Below are 14,336 nucleotides of genomic sequence, written 5' to 3'. Positions count from 1 at the left end.
GCGCATGTGTTACGTAAGCGAGTTTGGATCGAGCGAAGGTGTCGGAAAAGCTGGTTTGGCGGGTAGGGCAGAACTGGCGGGTGGTCTGGCGAGAAATTGTTGTTGAAATGAGACGAGGAGAAAAGAGTTGGCCATACAAGCTCGTGCTGGCGAGCACAGGACGAGAGGGGGTGACAATGGGGGGTGTGGCTCCAGTGGGCCCGTCCCAACTGTGATGGACCTTGACGGTAGGCGGGGTACGGGTCGCCAGCTGGCTCGTTTCCCACTCGCTCGTGCTCTTCGTTCGTGCTCTTCGCTCGCTGTCTCGCGGCGCTGCCACAGTTGCCAACCCCACCCCACCACTACTCATCTCTACACCGCGAAAAATTCTCTCCATTGCAATGTCTAAATCCCGCACACGATCTGGCTGTTTTACGTGCCGCAAGCGCAAGAAGAAGTGTGACGAGCGCCTCCCCGTGTGTTCGGGGTGTTCACGCAACTTCCTTCAGTGCTGTTGGCCAGAAAATACCGCAAAGGCACTGCCCAAGGATTTCAAGATAAAAGCGGCCGTTTCTCCTCCAGAAACCCACAAGGAGCCTTCCCCCGACACCGACGAATACCCTGTGCCGGCGAATATGTGCTTTGTGTTTGAGTTGCCATCTTACCAGTCCGAATCGCCCAAATCGCCGCCCCGCTACGACATCATCTCCCCACATCCAAACCTCCATATGGTGGTGAACGACTCCTCGGCTAAGTTCTCGTGGCTGATCGTTGCCGTTCACACCCTGCACACGTTGGAGACGCAGTTCCATAAACAACTCGACTCGCAGACGCTGGACGCGCTCTCGTCGTTGCCCGACAGCTCCACCGTGCTGAACGTTTTTGTGCGAAACTTCCCGCTTGCGCTATTCTTTGGCAACACCCAAAAACTGCCGTCGCCGTACGAGTTCTACAGCCATAGTCTGACGTTTGCGTCGCTCGTGGACCTGCCATTTGCGTCCGACTGGCACGTCGCCCAACAGCGTGCGCTTTTGCTTGAAAGTATGGAAACCATGGCCAAACTGGCAGATGCGAAAACGACTAAGATGCTGGCCCCCGTGCGCCACAAAATGACTCTCACTTGGACGGCCATCCAGACGCTCGAGATCCAGCTGCCGTTGCAACAACTGTCGGAGTCGCAGAAACAGGCCCAGAAAAACCTGGCCGTGTTCAAAGCACTGTTTTATTCGCAAGAAATCCTCTACCTCAAGCTCGCAGACCAGACCACAGACTCATCCAGCCCGGTGGTCAAGTTCTACTTGGAGCAGCTGTTTGGCGAACTCAACTTCCTCGACGGCGTGTCGCTGTCGGTGCTACTTCTGCCACTGCTCATCGGAGGCTGTGTGGCTGATAAAATGTCGTATCGTGAATTTTTCTCCAAAGAGCTATACATCATGGCAGCCCAGCAGAATTACCCGCTGGCTAAATCCCTGGCCGAAACCCTTGAAGACCTGTGGTGCGCCGAACAATCCGGCATGGCGTCGGCCTATTCGTGGCTCATATCGACGTCCGGTCACTGATCCCTTCATAGATCTCGCCAATAAATTGTTCATACACAGGAACCAGGTCCTGTCCCGATTGTAGACTGCGCTTACCCAGCTCGTCCACCTCGCTGTTCTCCACAACGCTGCGGAAAGCGTCCAGCTTCTTCACCATCAGCAGCTTGGTCCGCTGGACGATCGAGTCCATCCGCACTTTCTCGGTGGTGCTGAAAACAGAGGTGGCCGGCTGGTCGATGATCACAGAGACAAAATTATCGATCTTGGCCAGCAACTCCACCACGCTGTGGATCTCCTTGAACGACTCGAATCGATACTTCTCCAAGTAGTCAACAAGATCGCCCATGATCTTGATAATGTATTCCGTCTGGCCCCACAGCTGCGACGCGTCGATCATGGTGACCTGCACCTCGGTGGGCAGAGATTTGGCGCTCAAATTCGAGTGGTAGATCACAGGAACGTGGCTGTCCCCGTACAGAGACACCCACAACAGCGAAACAACAGAGTCGATCTGCGATAACAGCTTCAGCAAACTGTACTGCAGAATGTCGTCCGGCTCCGTCTGCGTCGATGGAGCGTCGATCGACGCAAGAGGCGACGGATCCGCGGTGTCCATGTCCTGGTTGTCGTCGTCGTCGTCGTCGTTTCTCAGCGACATGTACTTGATAAATAGACGCTGGATATGCAGCAGCTGGGCGTCAATGTAGGTCACAATGCGGCTCTGCTGGGCCCTCGTGAGCCGTTTGGGCTGATCCCGCTTCGTGTGCACTATGCGCGGTGTTTCGGACGACGTGAGCCCCACGTTCTGGCCAAACGGGTTCATGGGCGACGCGCGCGGCAACACCGCGTCCGGGTCCAGGAAATTGTCCCCACAATTACAACTTGCCGTTGGCGGGAGGTCGGCCAGAATATCGTCTGTGGGGCCATCTGAGTCGTCGGAGGAAAGGTCAAGCGCATCTGCAAGGTCTCGCGGGATGTCCCCCTCGGTCGGCGTGACCTCCTCGTTGGCATTGGGGTGTTTGGGCGAGGACGGTGCGTTCATTAGTGTATAATAAATATAATCTAAATTTGCACATCCGTACACCGTATATATTATCCCCTGGACGATCCAAGTCTATGTTGACGGATGGTTGGCTGGCAGAGCGGTGTTTGCTCGTCACCCGCGCGCTTGTCGCTCTTGCCGCGCATGCTGGTTTCGTCTGCCACTGATATGCTTACGTTATCTCGTTCTGTGCACTCATTAGTCCGATTACCGAATTCTGGCTACCGTTTTTGGAAGGTGCACACCAGGGTTATATATGTAAAGATAACTAGCAATATTTGTTTAATGACTAGTGTTGCTATCAAAGTCCCTAACGGAAAGGAATATACCCAACAGACCGGGGTTTTCATCAACAACGAGTTCCTGGCCACCGACAGCCAGATCGCCGTGGAGGACCCGGGCACAGGCAAGGAGATCTGCTCGATCCATCTCGGAGACGAAAAGCACGTTGATCTGGCCGTTGACAGCGCCAGAGCCTGTTTCTCTTCGGTGTGGAAGAAGAAGAACGGCCGCGAGCGGTCGGACCTGCTTCTGCGGATGTCTGAGCTGATCAAAGAGCACAGCGACCAGCTGGCCGACCTGGAGGCCTTGGAATGCGGTAAGCCAAAGGCCAGCAACGCCATCTTTGACGTTCTGCACTCTGGAGACGTTTTCCGTTATTATAGCTCGTTGGCCATAAGTGCCGAGGACGGCAAGACCATCGAGACGGACCGGTCCAAGTTCACATACACCATCACGGAGCCATACGGGGTGTGTGCTGCCATCATGGCGTGGAACTTCCCGATGTCCACGTTTGCGTGGAAAGTGGCTCCGTGTCTGGCTGCGGGCAACGCGATTGTGGTGAAGACGTCGGAAAATACGCCGTTGTCTGCGCTGTTCATGTGCGAGCTGTTTGTAAAGGCGGGTGCTCCGCCAGGACTGGTGAACGTTGTTTGCGGACTCGGGGCCAAGGTGGGCTCGCACATCGCCGCACACAAGGGTATCGACAAGATCACCTTCACGGGCAGCACGGGCGTGGGCAAAATCATCCAGAAACTGGCCGCTGAGAACCTGAAGGTGTGCACTCTCGAGTGCGGTGGAAAGTCGCCGCTGATCGTGTACGACGACGCCGACCTGGACCAGGCGGTGAAGTGGGCCGCGTTCGGCATCTTCTTCAACAAGGGCGAGATCTGCACGGCCTCGTCGAGAATCTACGTCCAGGACAGCATCTACGACGAGTTTCTGGAGAAACTCAAAAGTCACGTGCAGCAGAACTTTGTGCAAGGGTCCCAGTTTACAGAGGGCGTGAATGTGGGTCCGCAGGTGTCCAAGGCCCAGCAGGACAAGATCTTGGAGTACGTCAAGGCGGGCGTGGAAGAAGGCGCTCGTTTGGTGCTTGGCGGCGTCAAGACGGCCAAATACTCCGAAGGTTACTACATCGACCCAACTATTTTGGCCGACTGCAACCAAAAGATGCGCGTTGTCCAGGAGGAAATCTTTGGGCCTGTGGTGACGGTGGCCAAGTTCAGCACGGACGACGAGGCCATTGCGCTGTCGAACGACTCCGACTACGGTCTTGCCGCGTACCTGTTCACGAGCAACCTGAACCGGTCGCAGAAGTACATCCGCGAGGTGGAGAGCGGACAGGTGTTTGTGAACTACACGTTTGCCGCGGACTACCGCATGCCATTTGGCGGGTACAAGATGAGCGGAATTGGGCGCGAGCTGGGTGAGGCAGGTCTGGCAGCGTTTAGCCAGACGAAAGCGGTGCACATAAATCTGACCAGTAGATTGTGAAAAATTAATAAACTTTTTTGGATATTTTTTTCAGTAGCTGAATTTTTTTCAAAATCGGCCTATTTCTGCTTGTTTCCCACACCCCCACTGATACAGCTCTGCCATGCAGAGGTGCCGACTAGCGCGCATAGGATGGCGGCACGTGGCACTAACACCCAGGCGAATTTTGTTTGCCCGAGTAGAGCGTGGCCGTGGCGTCCATGTTCCCCCCAGACAGCATAACATTGATCATTACACAGTACAGCATATATTCAAAAGGAACATGTCGCATTCCGCAGAGTCGCCCGCCAAATTGACTGCTACCGGCGAGCCCGACGCTCAGTCGGCAGCTGCCAAACTCAGGCCGGACATCTCGAGTCTTTTGCGGGTGAAAAAACGACCGATGCAAGACCTATTGATCGGCGAGTACAGCCCAAAACCTAAAGCGCCGCGACGCGAAAAAGAATGCCCCCAGTTTCTAGACTCATCATTGACCCAGCTGTTGGAGGCCAGAAAATACACCGACCTGTACAAAGCCCTGGCCTCCTTATCGCTCACTCCCTTGGAGTTTGAACAATTAATCATCAGAGCGTCCAACTACACGTTCGCATACAAGCTGTGCCAGCAGCACCGCGATATATTCGACTACAGCGGCCTCAGCACCCCTTTTCTGGAGAAACTGCTGCTGGTGCTGTACATGAACTTCGACTACACGGAGTTTGACCGCATATTCACCGTTTATTTAAGCCGTGTGGACGAGCCGGCCTCAGACTGTCTGCGGCTGGCTCTGCGGATCTATCTCAAGACCGAGAACGTCAGCGTGGCCACCCAGATCTTCAACCAATCGGTCATGTCGTCGCAGAGTCTGTCTCCAGACGTTCTGGACTCGTATTTGAGAGATTTGCAAGCACACACGTTCAATTCATCGCTGTGTTTCATGGCGTACCGCCTGTGGGTGTCCAAAGGGTTTGCAGTGCACTTCCGCACGCGCGTGCTGCTCTACAAGTTTGTCATGAGCCAGGGCACCCAGGAGCAGGAGGAGTGGGTCATTGGCCAGCTCGAAAAAGACGGCTGCTACCATGCGTGGTTTATAGACGAGCTGGAAGAAATCGCCACGCCCGCAGAAGCGCGCCGGTTCATGGCCAAGGAGTACGGCGAGTGGCTCGGCAGACTCGAGCCGGGCGAAAAGGAGAGTTTCCTGAGCGAGTGCGTCCACATGCTGATGCGCGTTGGCGAGATTTCCTGGGTCCGCGATATATTAAACCACACAGACACCCAGGACGAGTTCGAGGTGCTTTTGAAACGGGTTCTTTGGGCACTGCAGAACGACTGCCGCCCAGAAGTGTACGCGCGTTTGCTTGTGAAGCTGTCGGAGGAAATCCGGCTGCGATTCCGCGAGGAGTATTTTTATGACCTGTGGAAATGCTACGGGAAAACGTACCCTGCTCTGCGTAAAGAAATTACCGCCAGGTTCCAAAGCCACATGCACGCAGACCCGACAATGCTCACGGGCCGGTACGCGAGCGTGATCCAGAACGACCGCGTCTCGCTCCGCGCTAAAGTGGTGGGCGATCAGGCTGCTCCGGTGCTACCAACCATGGGGTTGATAGAGAGCCGGCTGCGCAGCGGGATCCGGCCACGTCCGGGGCTGCTGATGACCGCAATCAACGCCACACGCTCGCTCGACGAGCTCGACAAGCTGACCATGTTCGTGGTGTCGAACCCAAAGATCCTGGACCCGGAAAGCGTGCCGTTCAAGCTGCTACTGTTCCGCAAGCGCAAGACGCTGAATCCGCACTTCCGGCGGGGAATTTTCCGGTTCCTGGGGCAGCTGGTGGAGGACTCGGGCGACCAGCTCACCGCGACAGACCTGTCGTCGATGCTGCTCGAATCGGCCAAGTTCCACAACCACGAGTTTGGCAACGTCCTGCTCTCGCGCATAGCAGAACTCCAGCCACACGACTCCACGGAACAGCTGCGTGTCATCTACGCGGTGATCCGGTTCTTCTTTGATCAAGGCCGGCCCGACCAGGTGATTCTGCTCCTGGAGGTCATCAAGGCCGACCCGCAGTTCTGTCCAACCGACTATTTTGTCAGAAACGTTAAATCAGCAGGAACTTTTTATGCTGCCAACGTCCAGCACCCGGAAATCAAGGACAAGTTCGAGACTTACCTACAGCACACGGTGGAGTGTTTGTACGAGCAGATCCAGAAGCAGCGGGAGCGGGTTTTGCGCGAGCTGGATACGCATCTGGAGCTACTAGATAGATGGAGACTTGTATAAAGGTTATTTTGTAACATTCAGTTATGAAATTTATTATAATTTTTTATGATTTGAATCAATGCAAATACTCGAGTTATTGCAGACATTGGGCGACCAGTCGCGGCAGGAGCTGATGCGACGCAGCGTAGAGGTGTTCACGTGCACTATCTGTCAGGAGCTGATGGTCACTCCGTTCACGGTGGCGTGCGGGCACACGTTTTGTTACGAGTGCCTGGGAGACTGGCTCCAGGTGAAACACACCTGTCCGTTGTGTCGAGCGCGAGTGCGGCGTGCGCCCGTGCACAACGTGCCGCTGAAGCAGCTGCTAGACGGGTTTCTGGACGCCATTGTGAGGGACCACCCGGATCAGAAAGAATCCATAACCAGAACAGTACAAGAACGGAGTGCGTTATATGAGGCCGATACAAATAACGGCAACGGTTATTTCCGCAAGTTATTCGAGAACTACTCGGAGGCCGTCCTGGACACGAGCGACGGTATCCCGCGGTGCAGCGTTTGCCATTGGGAAGCCCACGGATCGCGGTGCATGAACTGCGGGCGACGGCTGTTAGGAGCAAACGACGACGATGACGACGACAGCGACAGCGACGACGACACACGAGGCGATTATAACTTTTCAGACGAGACGGCCCAGCATGACCACGACCACCACGACGAGGCAGATTTCTCGTACTTGTCGTCCGACGAACCTTTGTCGTACGCAGAGTCGCCCGACGGCGGCGAAGAAGTCGATCGAGAACGGCTGGCTACATTTGTGACAGGTTTTACGATGCCGTACTTAATTGACCGACTGTTCTTCTCGAGATCAGCGGACGAGGAAAGCATGGACTCCTCGGACATGGACTACGTGGGTAGTTCAGAGGCAGGCAGTCGGCATGAACAAATCGAGGAGGACAGGTCTGAAGAAGGGTCCGACGAGGGGTTCCAAAGATGGCGGGCACGGCGTGGAACACGGTTATTATCTAGCGATAGCGATAACGATGAGTAAGTTTAGCGGATATCAGCGAGTTATTGCGCTGAGATTTTAATAATTGTGGAAACTTAATTGGGTAGTTTGTTTTGTTGGTGATTATGCATAGTGAGATTTCAAGATATAACCTTGGTATAACCAAAGATCATGGGCACAACAGGGTCTCCTACAGGGTGGGTACGAATAAGGCATTCTACAGCTAGCAGATAATTACAGCTTGCACCAGTTGCTCGGTAGGGTACCCAAATTCCATGACATAATTCTATGTGAGGTCCGGGGTATCTCGATGCGGTAAGCGGCCACCTATATTTGGCAAGGCGAGTTACCCGAAAAAGGTAAGGGCTGAAAATAGACGATTTTACGGCAGTGCCAAGGAGGTCGACGACATGGCTGGAAAGTTCGGCTCGGTGAGTAAAAATGAGCGAAAAAAGGCAGCCAAAAAAAACCTCAAAAGAACGTATCCGGACCTTCCCCGATTCCGACACAGAAAAAAATGCTTGGCGTTTTCGTCAAAGCAGAAAAACATGAGATGGCTTGAACACTGGAAACGGGAAAGATGCGATGGTCGAGGTATCGGTGCTGTTTGAGGAGGGAAAGAGGTGCATGGCATGGCTTGCCATAATATATGGTGTAAGAGGGACTATGAGGGAATTAGTAATTGGCCAATCGTGGGATATCCGGCCGCCTTTCCTTCCCCTTGGTTGAACAATTAAATGAAAACAATAGAATTCGCTGGAGAAAGTAACGATAGCAATCTTAAACCGGGTAATCTTTCTAAAGTGTAAACATCCGCTAAAGTATCGCAAGGCGAGAGATTTATTGCAAATCCCACGTCCAGCGGGAATCCTTGGGGCTATTTACGGGCCATTCGGCACGGCCTTCACTTGTCGGTTTCTTGTCGGTATCGAATTTTCACGCAAAAAAAAAACCTCCCGGATTTCCCGTAACCGTTTCAACAATAGAGCCGGATATACTGACCTCATCAGCCAGTGAAAATACAGCTAAATAGGTCCAAGACCGGAAATATTATTGTGGACTGTGTTTCTTTTTTGCCATTTTAGTATGGAGTGTTGTTTACTGTATTCGGACAAACAAAGTCCCTCTTGCCAAGTTGCATATTTTGCATCCACCTCTTAAAAATGCAGTATCTTTCCTTCGTTTTTCTCCATCAAACTTTATATCTTTTTTTCTTACAGTTCAATTGCTAGATTAAAGACCCATCATGTCTGCAACTGAACCAACCAAGGAGAAAGTTCCTCTTCAGGAAGACGAAGATGAAGATGAGGACATCGACCAATTGGTGATGGATTTGCAATCCAACCACGGAGCAGCCGGAGGTGAGGACGACGAGGAAGAAGAGGAGGAAGAAGGACACTCTTCTTTCAAGGAAGTTCCGGAGGAGCTTCTTAGAACTGACCCTAAGGTTGGTCTTACTTCTGACGAAGTCACCAGAAGAAGAAAGAAGTTCGGTCTCAACCAGATGGCCGAGGAAAAGGAGAACTTGGTGCTCAAGTTCTGTATGTTCTTCATCGGACCTATTCAGTTCGTTATGGAGGCTGCCGCTATCTTGGCCGCTGGTCTTGAGGACTGGGTCGATTTCGGTGTTATCTGTGGTTTGCTTATGTTGAACGCTGGTGTTGGTTTCATCCAAGAATACCAAGCCGGTTCTATTGTCGACGAATTGAAAAAGACTTTGGCTAACTCTGCTACTGTTATCAGAGACGGCCACCCTGTTGAAGTTGGTGCAGCTGACGTTGTTCCAGGTGACATCTTGCAGCTTGAGGACGGTGTGGTTATCCCAGCCGACGGTAAGCTTGTTTCTGACGAGTGCTTCTTGCAAGTCGACCAGTCCGCCCTTACCGGTGAGTCTTTGGCCGTTGACAAGAGATCTGGTGACCCAACTTTCTCTTCTTCCACTGTTAAGAGAGGTGAAGCTTTGATGATCGTTACTGCTACCGGTGACAACACTTTCGTCGGTAGAGCTGCTGCTTTGGTTAACAAGGCTTCCGGTGGTCAAGGTCACTTCACTGAGGTCTTGAACGGTATCGGTACTACCTTGCTTGTTTTGGTCATTGTCACCTTGTTGGTTGTCTGGACTGCTTCCTTCTACAGAACCAACAAGATCGTTAGAATCTTGAGATACACTCTTGCTATCACCATTGTTGGTGTTCCAGTCGGTCTTCCAGCCGTCGTTACCACCACCATGGCTGTCGGTGCTGCTTACTTGGCCAAGAAACAGGCCATTGTCCAAAAATTGTCTGCTATTGAGTCTCTTGCTGGTGTCGAGATCTTGTGTTCCGACAAGACCGGTACTTTGACCAAGAACAAGCTTTCCCTGCACGAGCCTTACACTGTCGAGGGTGTTGAGCCTGATGACTTGATGCTTACCGCTTGTCTTGCTGCCTCCAGAAAGAAGAAGGGTCTTGACGCTATTGACAAGGCTTTCTTGAAGTCTTTGATCAGCTACCCAAGAGCCAGAGCTGCTTTGACCAAGTACAAGATGCTTGAGTTCCAGCCATTCGACCCTGTTTCCAAGAAAGTTACTGCTTACGTTGAGTCCCCAGAAGGTGAGAGAATCATCTGTGTCAAGGGTGCCCCATTGTTCGTTATGAAGACTGTGCAAGAAGACCACCCAATTCCAGAAGACGTTCTTGAGAACTACGAGAACAAGGTTGCCGAATTCGCTTCCAGAGGTTTCAGATCTTTGGGTGTTGCCAGAAAGAGAGGTGAAGGTCACTGGGAAATTCTCGGTATCATGCCATGTATGGACCCACCTAGAGATGACACTGCTAAGACCGTTAACGAGGCTAGAGAACTTGGTTTGAGAGTCAAGATGCTTACTGGTGATGCCGTTGGTATTGCTAAGGAGACCTGTAGACAATTGGGTCTTGGTACTAACATCTTCGACGCTGACAAGTTGGGTCTTTCCGGTGGTGGAGACATGTCCGGTTCTGAATTGTTCGACTTTGTTGAGAATGCTGATGGTTTCGCTGAAGTTTTCCCTCAACACAAGTACAATGTTGTTGAGATTTTGCAAAAGAGAGGTTACTTGGTTGCCATGACTGGTGATGGTGTTAACGACGCCCCATCTCTTAAGAAGGCTGACACTGGTATTGCCGTCGAGGGTGCCTCTGACTCTGCCAGATCTGCTGCTGATATCGTTTTCCTTGCTCCTGGTCTTTCTGCTATCATTGATGCTTTGAAGACTTCCAGACAGATTTTCCACAGAATGTACGCCTACGTTGTGTACCGTATTGCTTTGTCTTTGCACTTGGAGATCTTCCTTGGTCTGTGGATTGCCATCTTGAACGAGTCCTTGAACATTGACTTGGTTGTCTTCATTGCCATTTTCGCCGATGTTGCTACTCTTGCCATTGCTTACGATAACGCTCCTTACGACGAGAAGCCAGTCAAATGGAACTTGCCAAGATTATGGGGTATGTCCATTGTTATGGGTGTCATTCTTGCTGTCGGAACCTGGATCACCTTGACCACCATGTTCTTGCCAAAGGGAGGTATCATCCAGAACTTCGGTTCCATCGATGGTGTCTTGTTCTTGCAAATCTCCTTGACTGAGAACTGGTTGATTTTCGTTACCAGAGCCACTGGTCCATTCTGGTCTTCCATGCCATCTTGGCAATTGTCTGGTGCTGTGTTCATCGTTGATATCATTGCAACTATGTTCACCTTGTTCGGATGGTGGTCTCAAAACTGGAACGACATCGTTACCGTTACCAGAGTGTGGATCTGGTCTTTCGGTGTCTTCTGTGTTCTTGGTGGTGCTTACGTTATCATGTCTGAGTCTGATAAGTTCGACAGATTCATGAACGGTAAGCCACTCAAGGAGAAGCCTCCTCAGAGATCTCTTGAGGACTTCATGGTTGCCATGAACAGAGTCTCTACGCAACACGAGAAGTCCAATTAAGCAAGATCTTAAATGGGTTAATAGAGGACTGCTCCCCATTTTGTGATATCATGCTCTTCGTGCCTCAAACACACCCTAATAACTAATTTGTGTTCTATTTAGGATGTTGCCAAGTTTTGTGATCTTTGTGTCATCAGCATGATTGAGTTACAATACAATATACCGTTTTTTAAAAGAGATTCTGTATTTACTTTCGTCTGGAGTAACTGCCACAAGTTTTTATTTTTTTGTGGCTGGTGCTACTCCAACGCGTAGGAGGGAGATTTATTTCCTAGATCAAATAATAAGGTAAACAAGAAGGGTTCTTTTTGAAAGTCATGTCTTTGCTTGATGTTGACGTGTTTTTAGACTTTGTCAGCCGATCTGGCGCTATATTTCTGGACTCGTCCGGATTAGGCGCTTATTCCAGCGACAGTCTTGTCCAATTCATCAAAAACCCAAACGAAAGTGCTCTATTTCTTGTCCACACAGGCGAAAATGGTGAGTTAATTAGTTTATGTCCTTGTTCTAACGTTCAGAAACACAACTATACGACAGATTGGATCTCCATGGACTGACTGAGCAGGCCAAGTCCTCATCAATGGTGATATTCCTCAAACAAAAAGGACCCCTTGTTAGCACGAAATCCTGTTCCGATCAGGTCTTTGTGGCCAAACTGCCCTTCAAATCGTCGCCGCGAGAAAACTTTGAGTATCTGGAGTCCCTTCTCCAGTACGGAATCTCCCCGTACTTCAATGTCCTGACCACCAATACAAGCTCCCAATCAGTGACTAGCACACAGAAAAAGATCTCAGAGTTGACGTTATCGTTCCAGCATCTTCAGCAAACGATCCAGGTGCCAAATCTCCTAATCTCAGCACATCCAATCATCAAGAACACTGTTCAAACAAACCAGTACTTGGCAGCATTTTCCATCGATCTTTTAGACGAAAATACAAAGACCGACTCGAAGTTTCTCAACGAGCTTCAATCCATCGTGAACGATTGGGCCAAACAAGTCCAAAATATCACCCAGCTAGTTCACGAGCCGTCGGATGGAACAACGCTCGAAGAGGTCAACTTTTGGGCGTCCAAAGAAGTGGCTCTGTTGGCTATCCAGGAACAATTGAAAAGCCCGGAGGTTCAGCTGACTCTTGACATTTTGAGATCCGCTAAAAGATATCACGCAACAGTGACCTTTGCAGATACAGGAATTGCAGACTCATTGAATCTGACTATCAAATATACCCAACTTCTAAAAGACTTACCCATTAATGATCTTCTGTCGGCCCAATCACTCGAAAAGGTCGAAGACGCTATCTTTGCAATATTCGAGCATCTTAGAAAACTCAGAGTCACCATGTATCCAATTCCACGTGCAATCGAACTCTGCCAGACAATAGTTGAGGATATCATCCATTGCATAATTTCCATTCTATTCAACAAGAACGTCATGGAGCTGAACTTTGCTGAGTTCAGTGCTACAAGTCACCAGATCGATAACGTGCTAGACCAGATAGCAGAAAACGTCAAGGAATTCATATCTATGGCCCGCGAACTTCTACGAAAACGGTCCGATAAGTTCATCGCGGTGAAGATCACCATCCCTGACGATGTGAGACAGAAAATGATCAAAATCACAGAGTTTAGACAACAACATGAACAGTTAAACAACATTATGAGTCAGGTCGCTCAAATCAATAGAACTGCCGAATATTCAGATGACCTGGACGATGCCTACGACCTAGTCAGAAACTCGAATCCCTTTAACTTTGGAACAGATGGCCAACGGGCCTGGTTGCAAGCCGAGAAGAGTTACCTCAAAAAAATTGCTTCGCTGGAGAACAAACTTATCGAGCTTCTTAGGGAGTCGCTGCAGCAGTCTGGAAGTCCGAACGAACGTTTCACCACTCTCGAGAAGTACTCATTTCTTCTGACACGCACCAGTATCCGAACGTCTATTTTCGATCATCAGCATGAATTACTTCAAGTTATCCAGAACGATCTTAGCTTGCTTCAAGAGGAGTTCAAACGCCAAAAATATACCCAGCAAGTTCTACAGCTTCGATCTCTCCCTCGCTTCACCAGTTTGATCATATGGGCTGGCCAAGCCAAGTTCAAAATTGAATTTCTGGTTTCGAGACTGGAGCTAGTTTTGACCAAGGACTGGTCAAAATACCCAGAGGGAAAGAAGATCGAGAGCGAAATAAAGTTATTTCTCGAGAAGCTTGATATCGACCAGATTTATACCGAATGGCTTGCGAGCTTCAATGAGAACTCTAAGCAGGCGATAATCGAGCAAAAGATCTTCAAGATCGACCGAACAGAGTCCAAGGATTTGAAGATCAAAGTGAATCTTTCTGCTACGGATGCTGATCTATTCAAAGAAGTTCAAATGCTTCAGATTATGGGATTCGATGTTCCGCGCAACATTTCCTCTCTCTCGCAAATACTTGAAACGGTCTATCCAATTGCTTCTGCTCTCAACAGCTCAGTGATCAACTTAGAGTCCACCATTTCTCAAATAGATCAGCTTGGGGAATTGAAAGTTCTTCTTTCTCCCTATTTGGATGCGATTTTGAACTCCGTTCTAGCTCTTTCTCAGTTCGAATGGACGGCATTGGCAAACGCCCAGATCCTGATTGACTCCGGCCTTAATGACCTGGACGAAGTGCGGATATTTCAGGCGGCCAAGAATTTCGAAACCGAGACAATCGCTCTTCTCCAAAAGTTTGAATACCTCAAGGCCTCTAGAGACGTTCTTAGATCAAACATCGATGAGCTGGTTACTTGTAAATATGATCAACTCCAGTTTTCAAGATGCATCAAAAGTCTTCAGTCCCAGATCAATAACTTTGCTCTGC

At 50.4% G+C, this 14,336-nt stretch overlaps 10 protein-coding genes across 10 annotated transcripts; 4 read left to right on the top strand and 6 right to left on the bottom strand.

Moving 5' to 3' along the window:
- Positions 1-380: 380 nt before the first annotated feature.
- OGAPHI_002004 (uncharacterized protein) lies at positions 381-1,538 on the top strand (the record flags this gene model as incomplete). Its single annotated transcript, XM_046202828.1, has 1 exon — positions 381-1,538. One exon carries the CDS (start codon positions 381-383, stop codon positions 1,536-1,538), a length of 1,158 nt encoding a protein of 385 aa, XP_046062664.1.
- Positions 1,516-2,559, bottom strand: OGAPHI_002003 (uncharacterized protein; the record flags this gene model as incomplete). Its single annotated transcript, XM_046202827.1, has 1 exon — positions 1,516-2,559. The coding sequence occupies one exon, from the start codon at positions 2,557-2,559 to the stop codon at positions 1,516-1,518; it is 1,044 nt and encodes a 347-aa protein (XP_046062663.1).
- OGAPHI_001999 (uncharacterized protein) lies at positions 2,288-7,586 on the top strand (the record flags this gene model as incomplete). The annotated part of the gene is made up of 4 exons (XM_046202823.1): positions 2,288-2,563; positions 2,896-4,324; positions 4,515-6,592; positions 6,897-7,586. 4 exons carry the CDS (start codon positions 2,288-2,290, stop codon positions 7,584-7,586), a joined length of 4,473 nt encoding a protein of 1,490 aa, XP_046062659.1.
- On the bottom strand, positions 2,842-3,182 carry OGAPHI_002002 (uncharacterized protein; the record flags this gene model as incomplete). The annotated part of the gene is made up of 2 exons (XM_046202826.1): positions 2,842-3,043; positions 3,139-3,182. 2 exons carry the CDS (start codon positions 3,180-3,182, stop codon positions 2,842-2,844), a joined length of 246 nt encoding a protein of 81 aa, XP_046062662.1.
- Positions 3,219-3,707, bottom strand: OGAPHI_002001 (uncharacterized protein; the record flags this gene model as incomplete). The annotated part of the gene is made up of 1 exon (XM_046202825.1): positions 3,219-3,707. The coding sequence occupies one exon, from the start codon at positions 3,705-3,707 to the stop codon at positions 3,219-3,221; it is 489 nt and encodes a 162-aa protein (XP_046062661.1).
- OGAPHI_002000 (uncharacterized protein) lies at positions 7,205-7,438 on the bottom strand (the record flags this gene model as incomplete). The annotated part of the gene is made up of 1 exon (XM_046202824.1): positions 7,205-7,438. One exon carries the CDS (start codon positions 7,436-7,438, stop codon positions 7,205-7,207), a length of 234 nt encoding a protein of 77 aa, XP_046062660.1.
- Positions 7,587-8,772: 1,186 nt separating the features above from the next.
- Positions 8,773-10,760, bottom strand: OGAPHI_001998 (uncharacterized protein; the record flags this gene model as incomplete). Its single annotated transcript, XM_046202822.1, has 2 exons — positions 8,773-10,558; positions 10,618-10,760. The coding sequence occupies 2 exons, from the start codon at positions 10,758-10,760 to the stop codon at positions 8,773-8,775; spliced, it is 1,929 nt and encodes a 642-aa protein (XP_046062658.1).
- On the top strand, positions 8,791-11,493 carry OGAPHI_001997 (uncharacterized protein; the record flags this gene model as incomplete). The annotated part of the gene is made up of 1 exon (XM_046202818.1): positions 8,791-11,493. One exon carries the CDS (start codon positions 8,791-8,793, stop codon positions 11,491-11,493), a length of 2,703 nt encoding a protein of 900 aa, XP_046062657.1.
- OGAPHI_001996 (uncharacterized protein) lies at positions 10,999-11,532 on the bottom strand (the record flags this gene model as incomplete). The annotated part of the gene is made up of 1 exon (XM_046202817.1): positions 10,999-11,532. The coding sequence occupies one exon, from the start codon at positions 11,530-11,532 to the stop codon at positions 10,999-11,001; it is 534 nt and encodes a 177-aa protein (XP_046062656.1).
- A 541-nt stretch (positions 11,533-12,073) lies between these two features.
- OGAPHI_001995 (uncharacterized protein) lies at positions 12,074-14,325 on the top strand (the record flags this gene model as incomplete). The annotated part of the gene is made up of 2 exons (XM_046202816.1): positions 12,074-14,230; positions 14,293-14,325. The coding sequence occupies 2 exons, from the start codon at positions 12,074-12,076 to the stop codon at positions 14,323-14,325; spliced, it is 2,190 nt and encodes a 729-aa protein (XP_046062655.1).
- Between the last annotated feature and the right edge of the window lie 11 nt (positions 14,326-14,336).

This window comes from Ogataea philodendri, assembly GCF_020536065.1.
Source record: "Ogataea philodendri strain CBS6075 chromosome Unknown scaffold1, whole genome shotgun sequence".
Classification (NCBI taxonomy): domain Eukaryota; kingdom Fungi; phylum Ascomycota; class Pichiomycetes; order Pichiales; family Pichiaceae; genus Ogataea; species Ogataea philodendri.
This window is presented reverse-complemented; position numbering and strand designations above follow the sequence as displayed.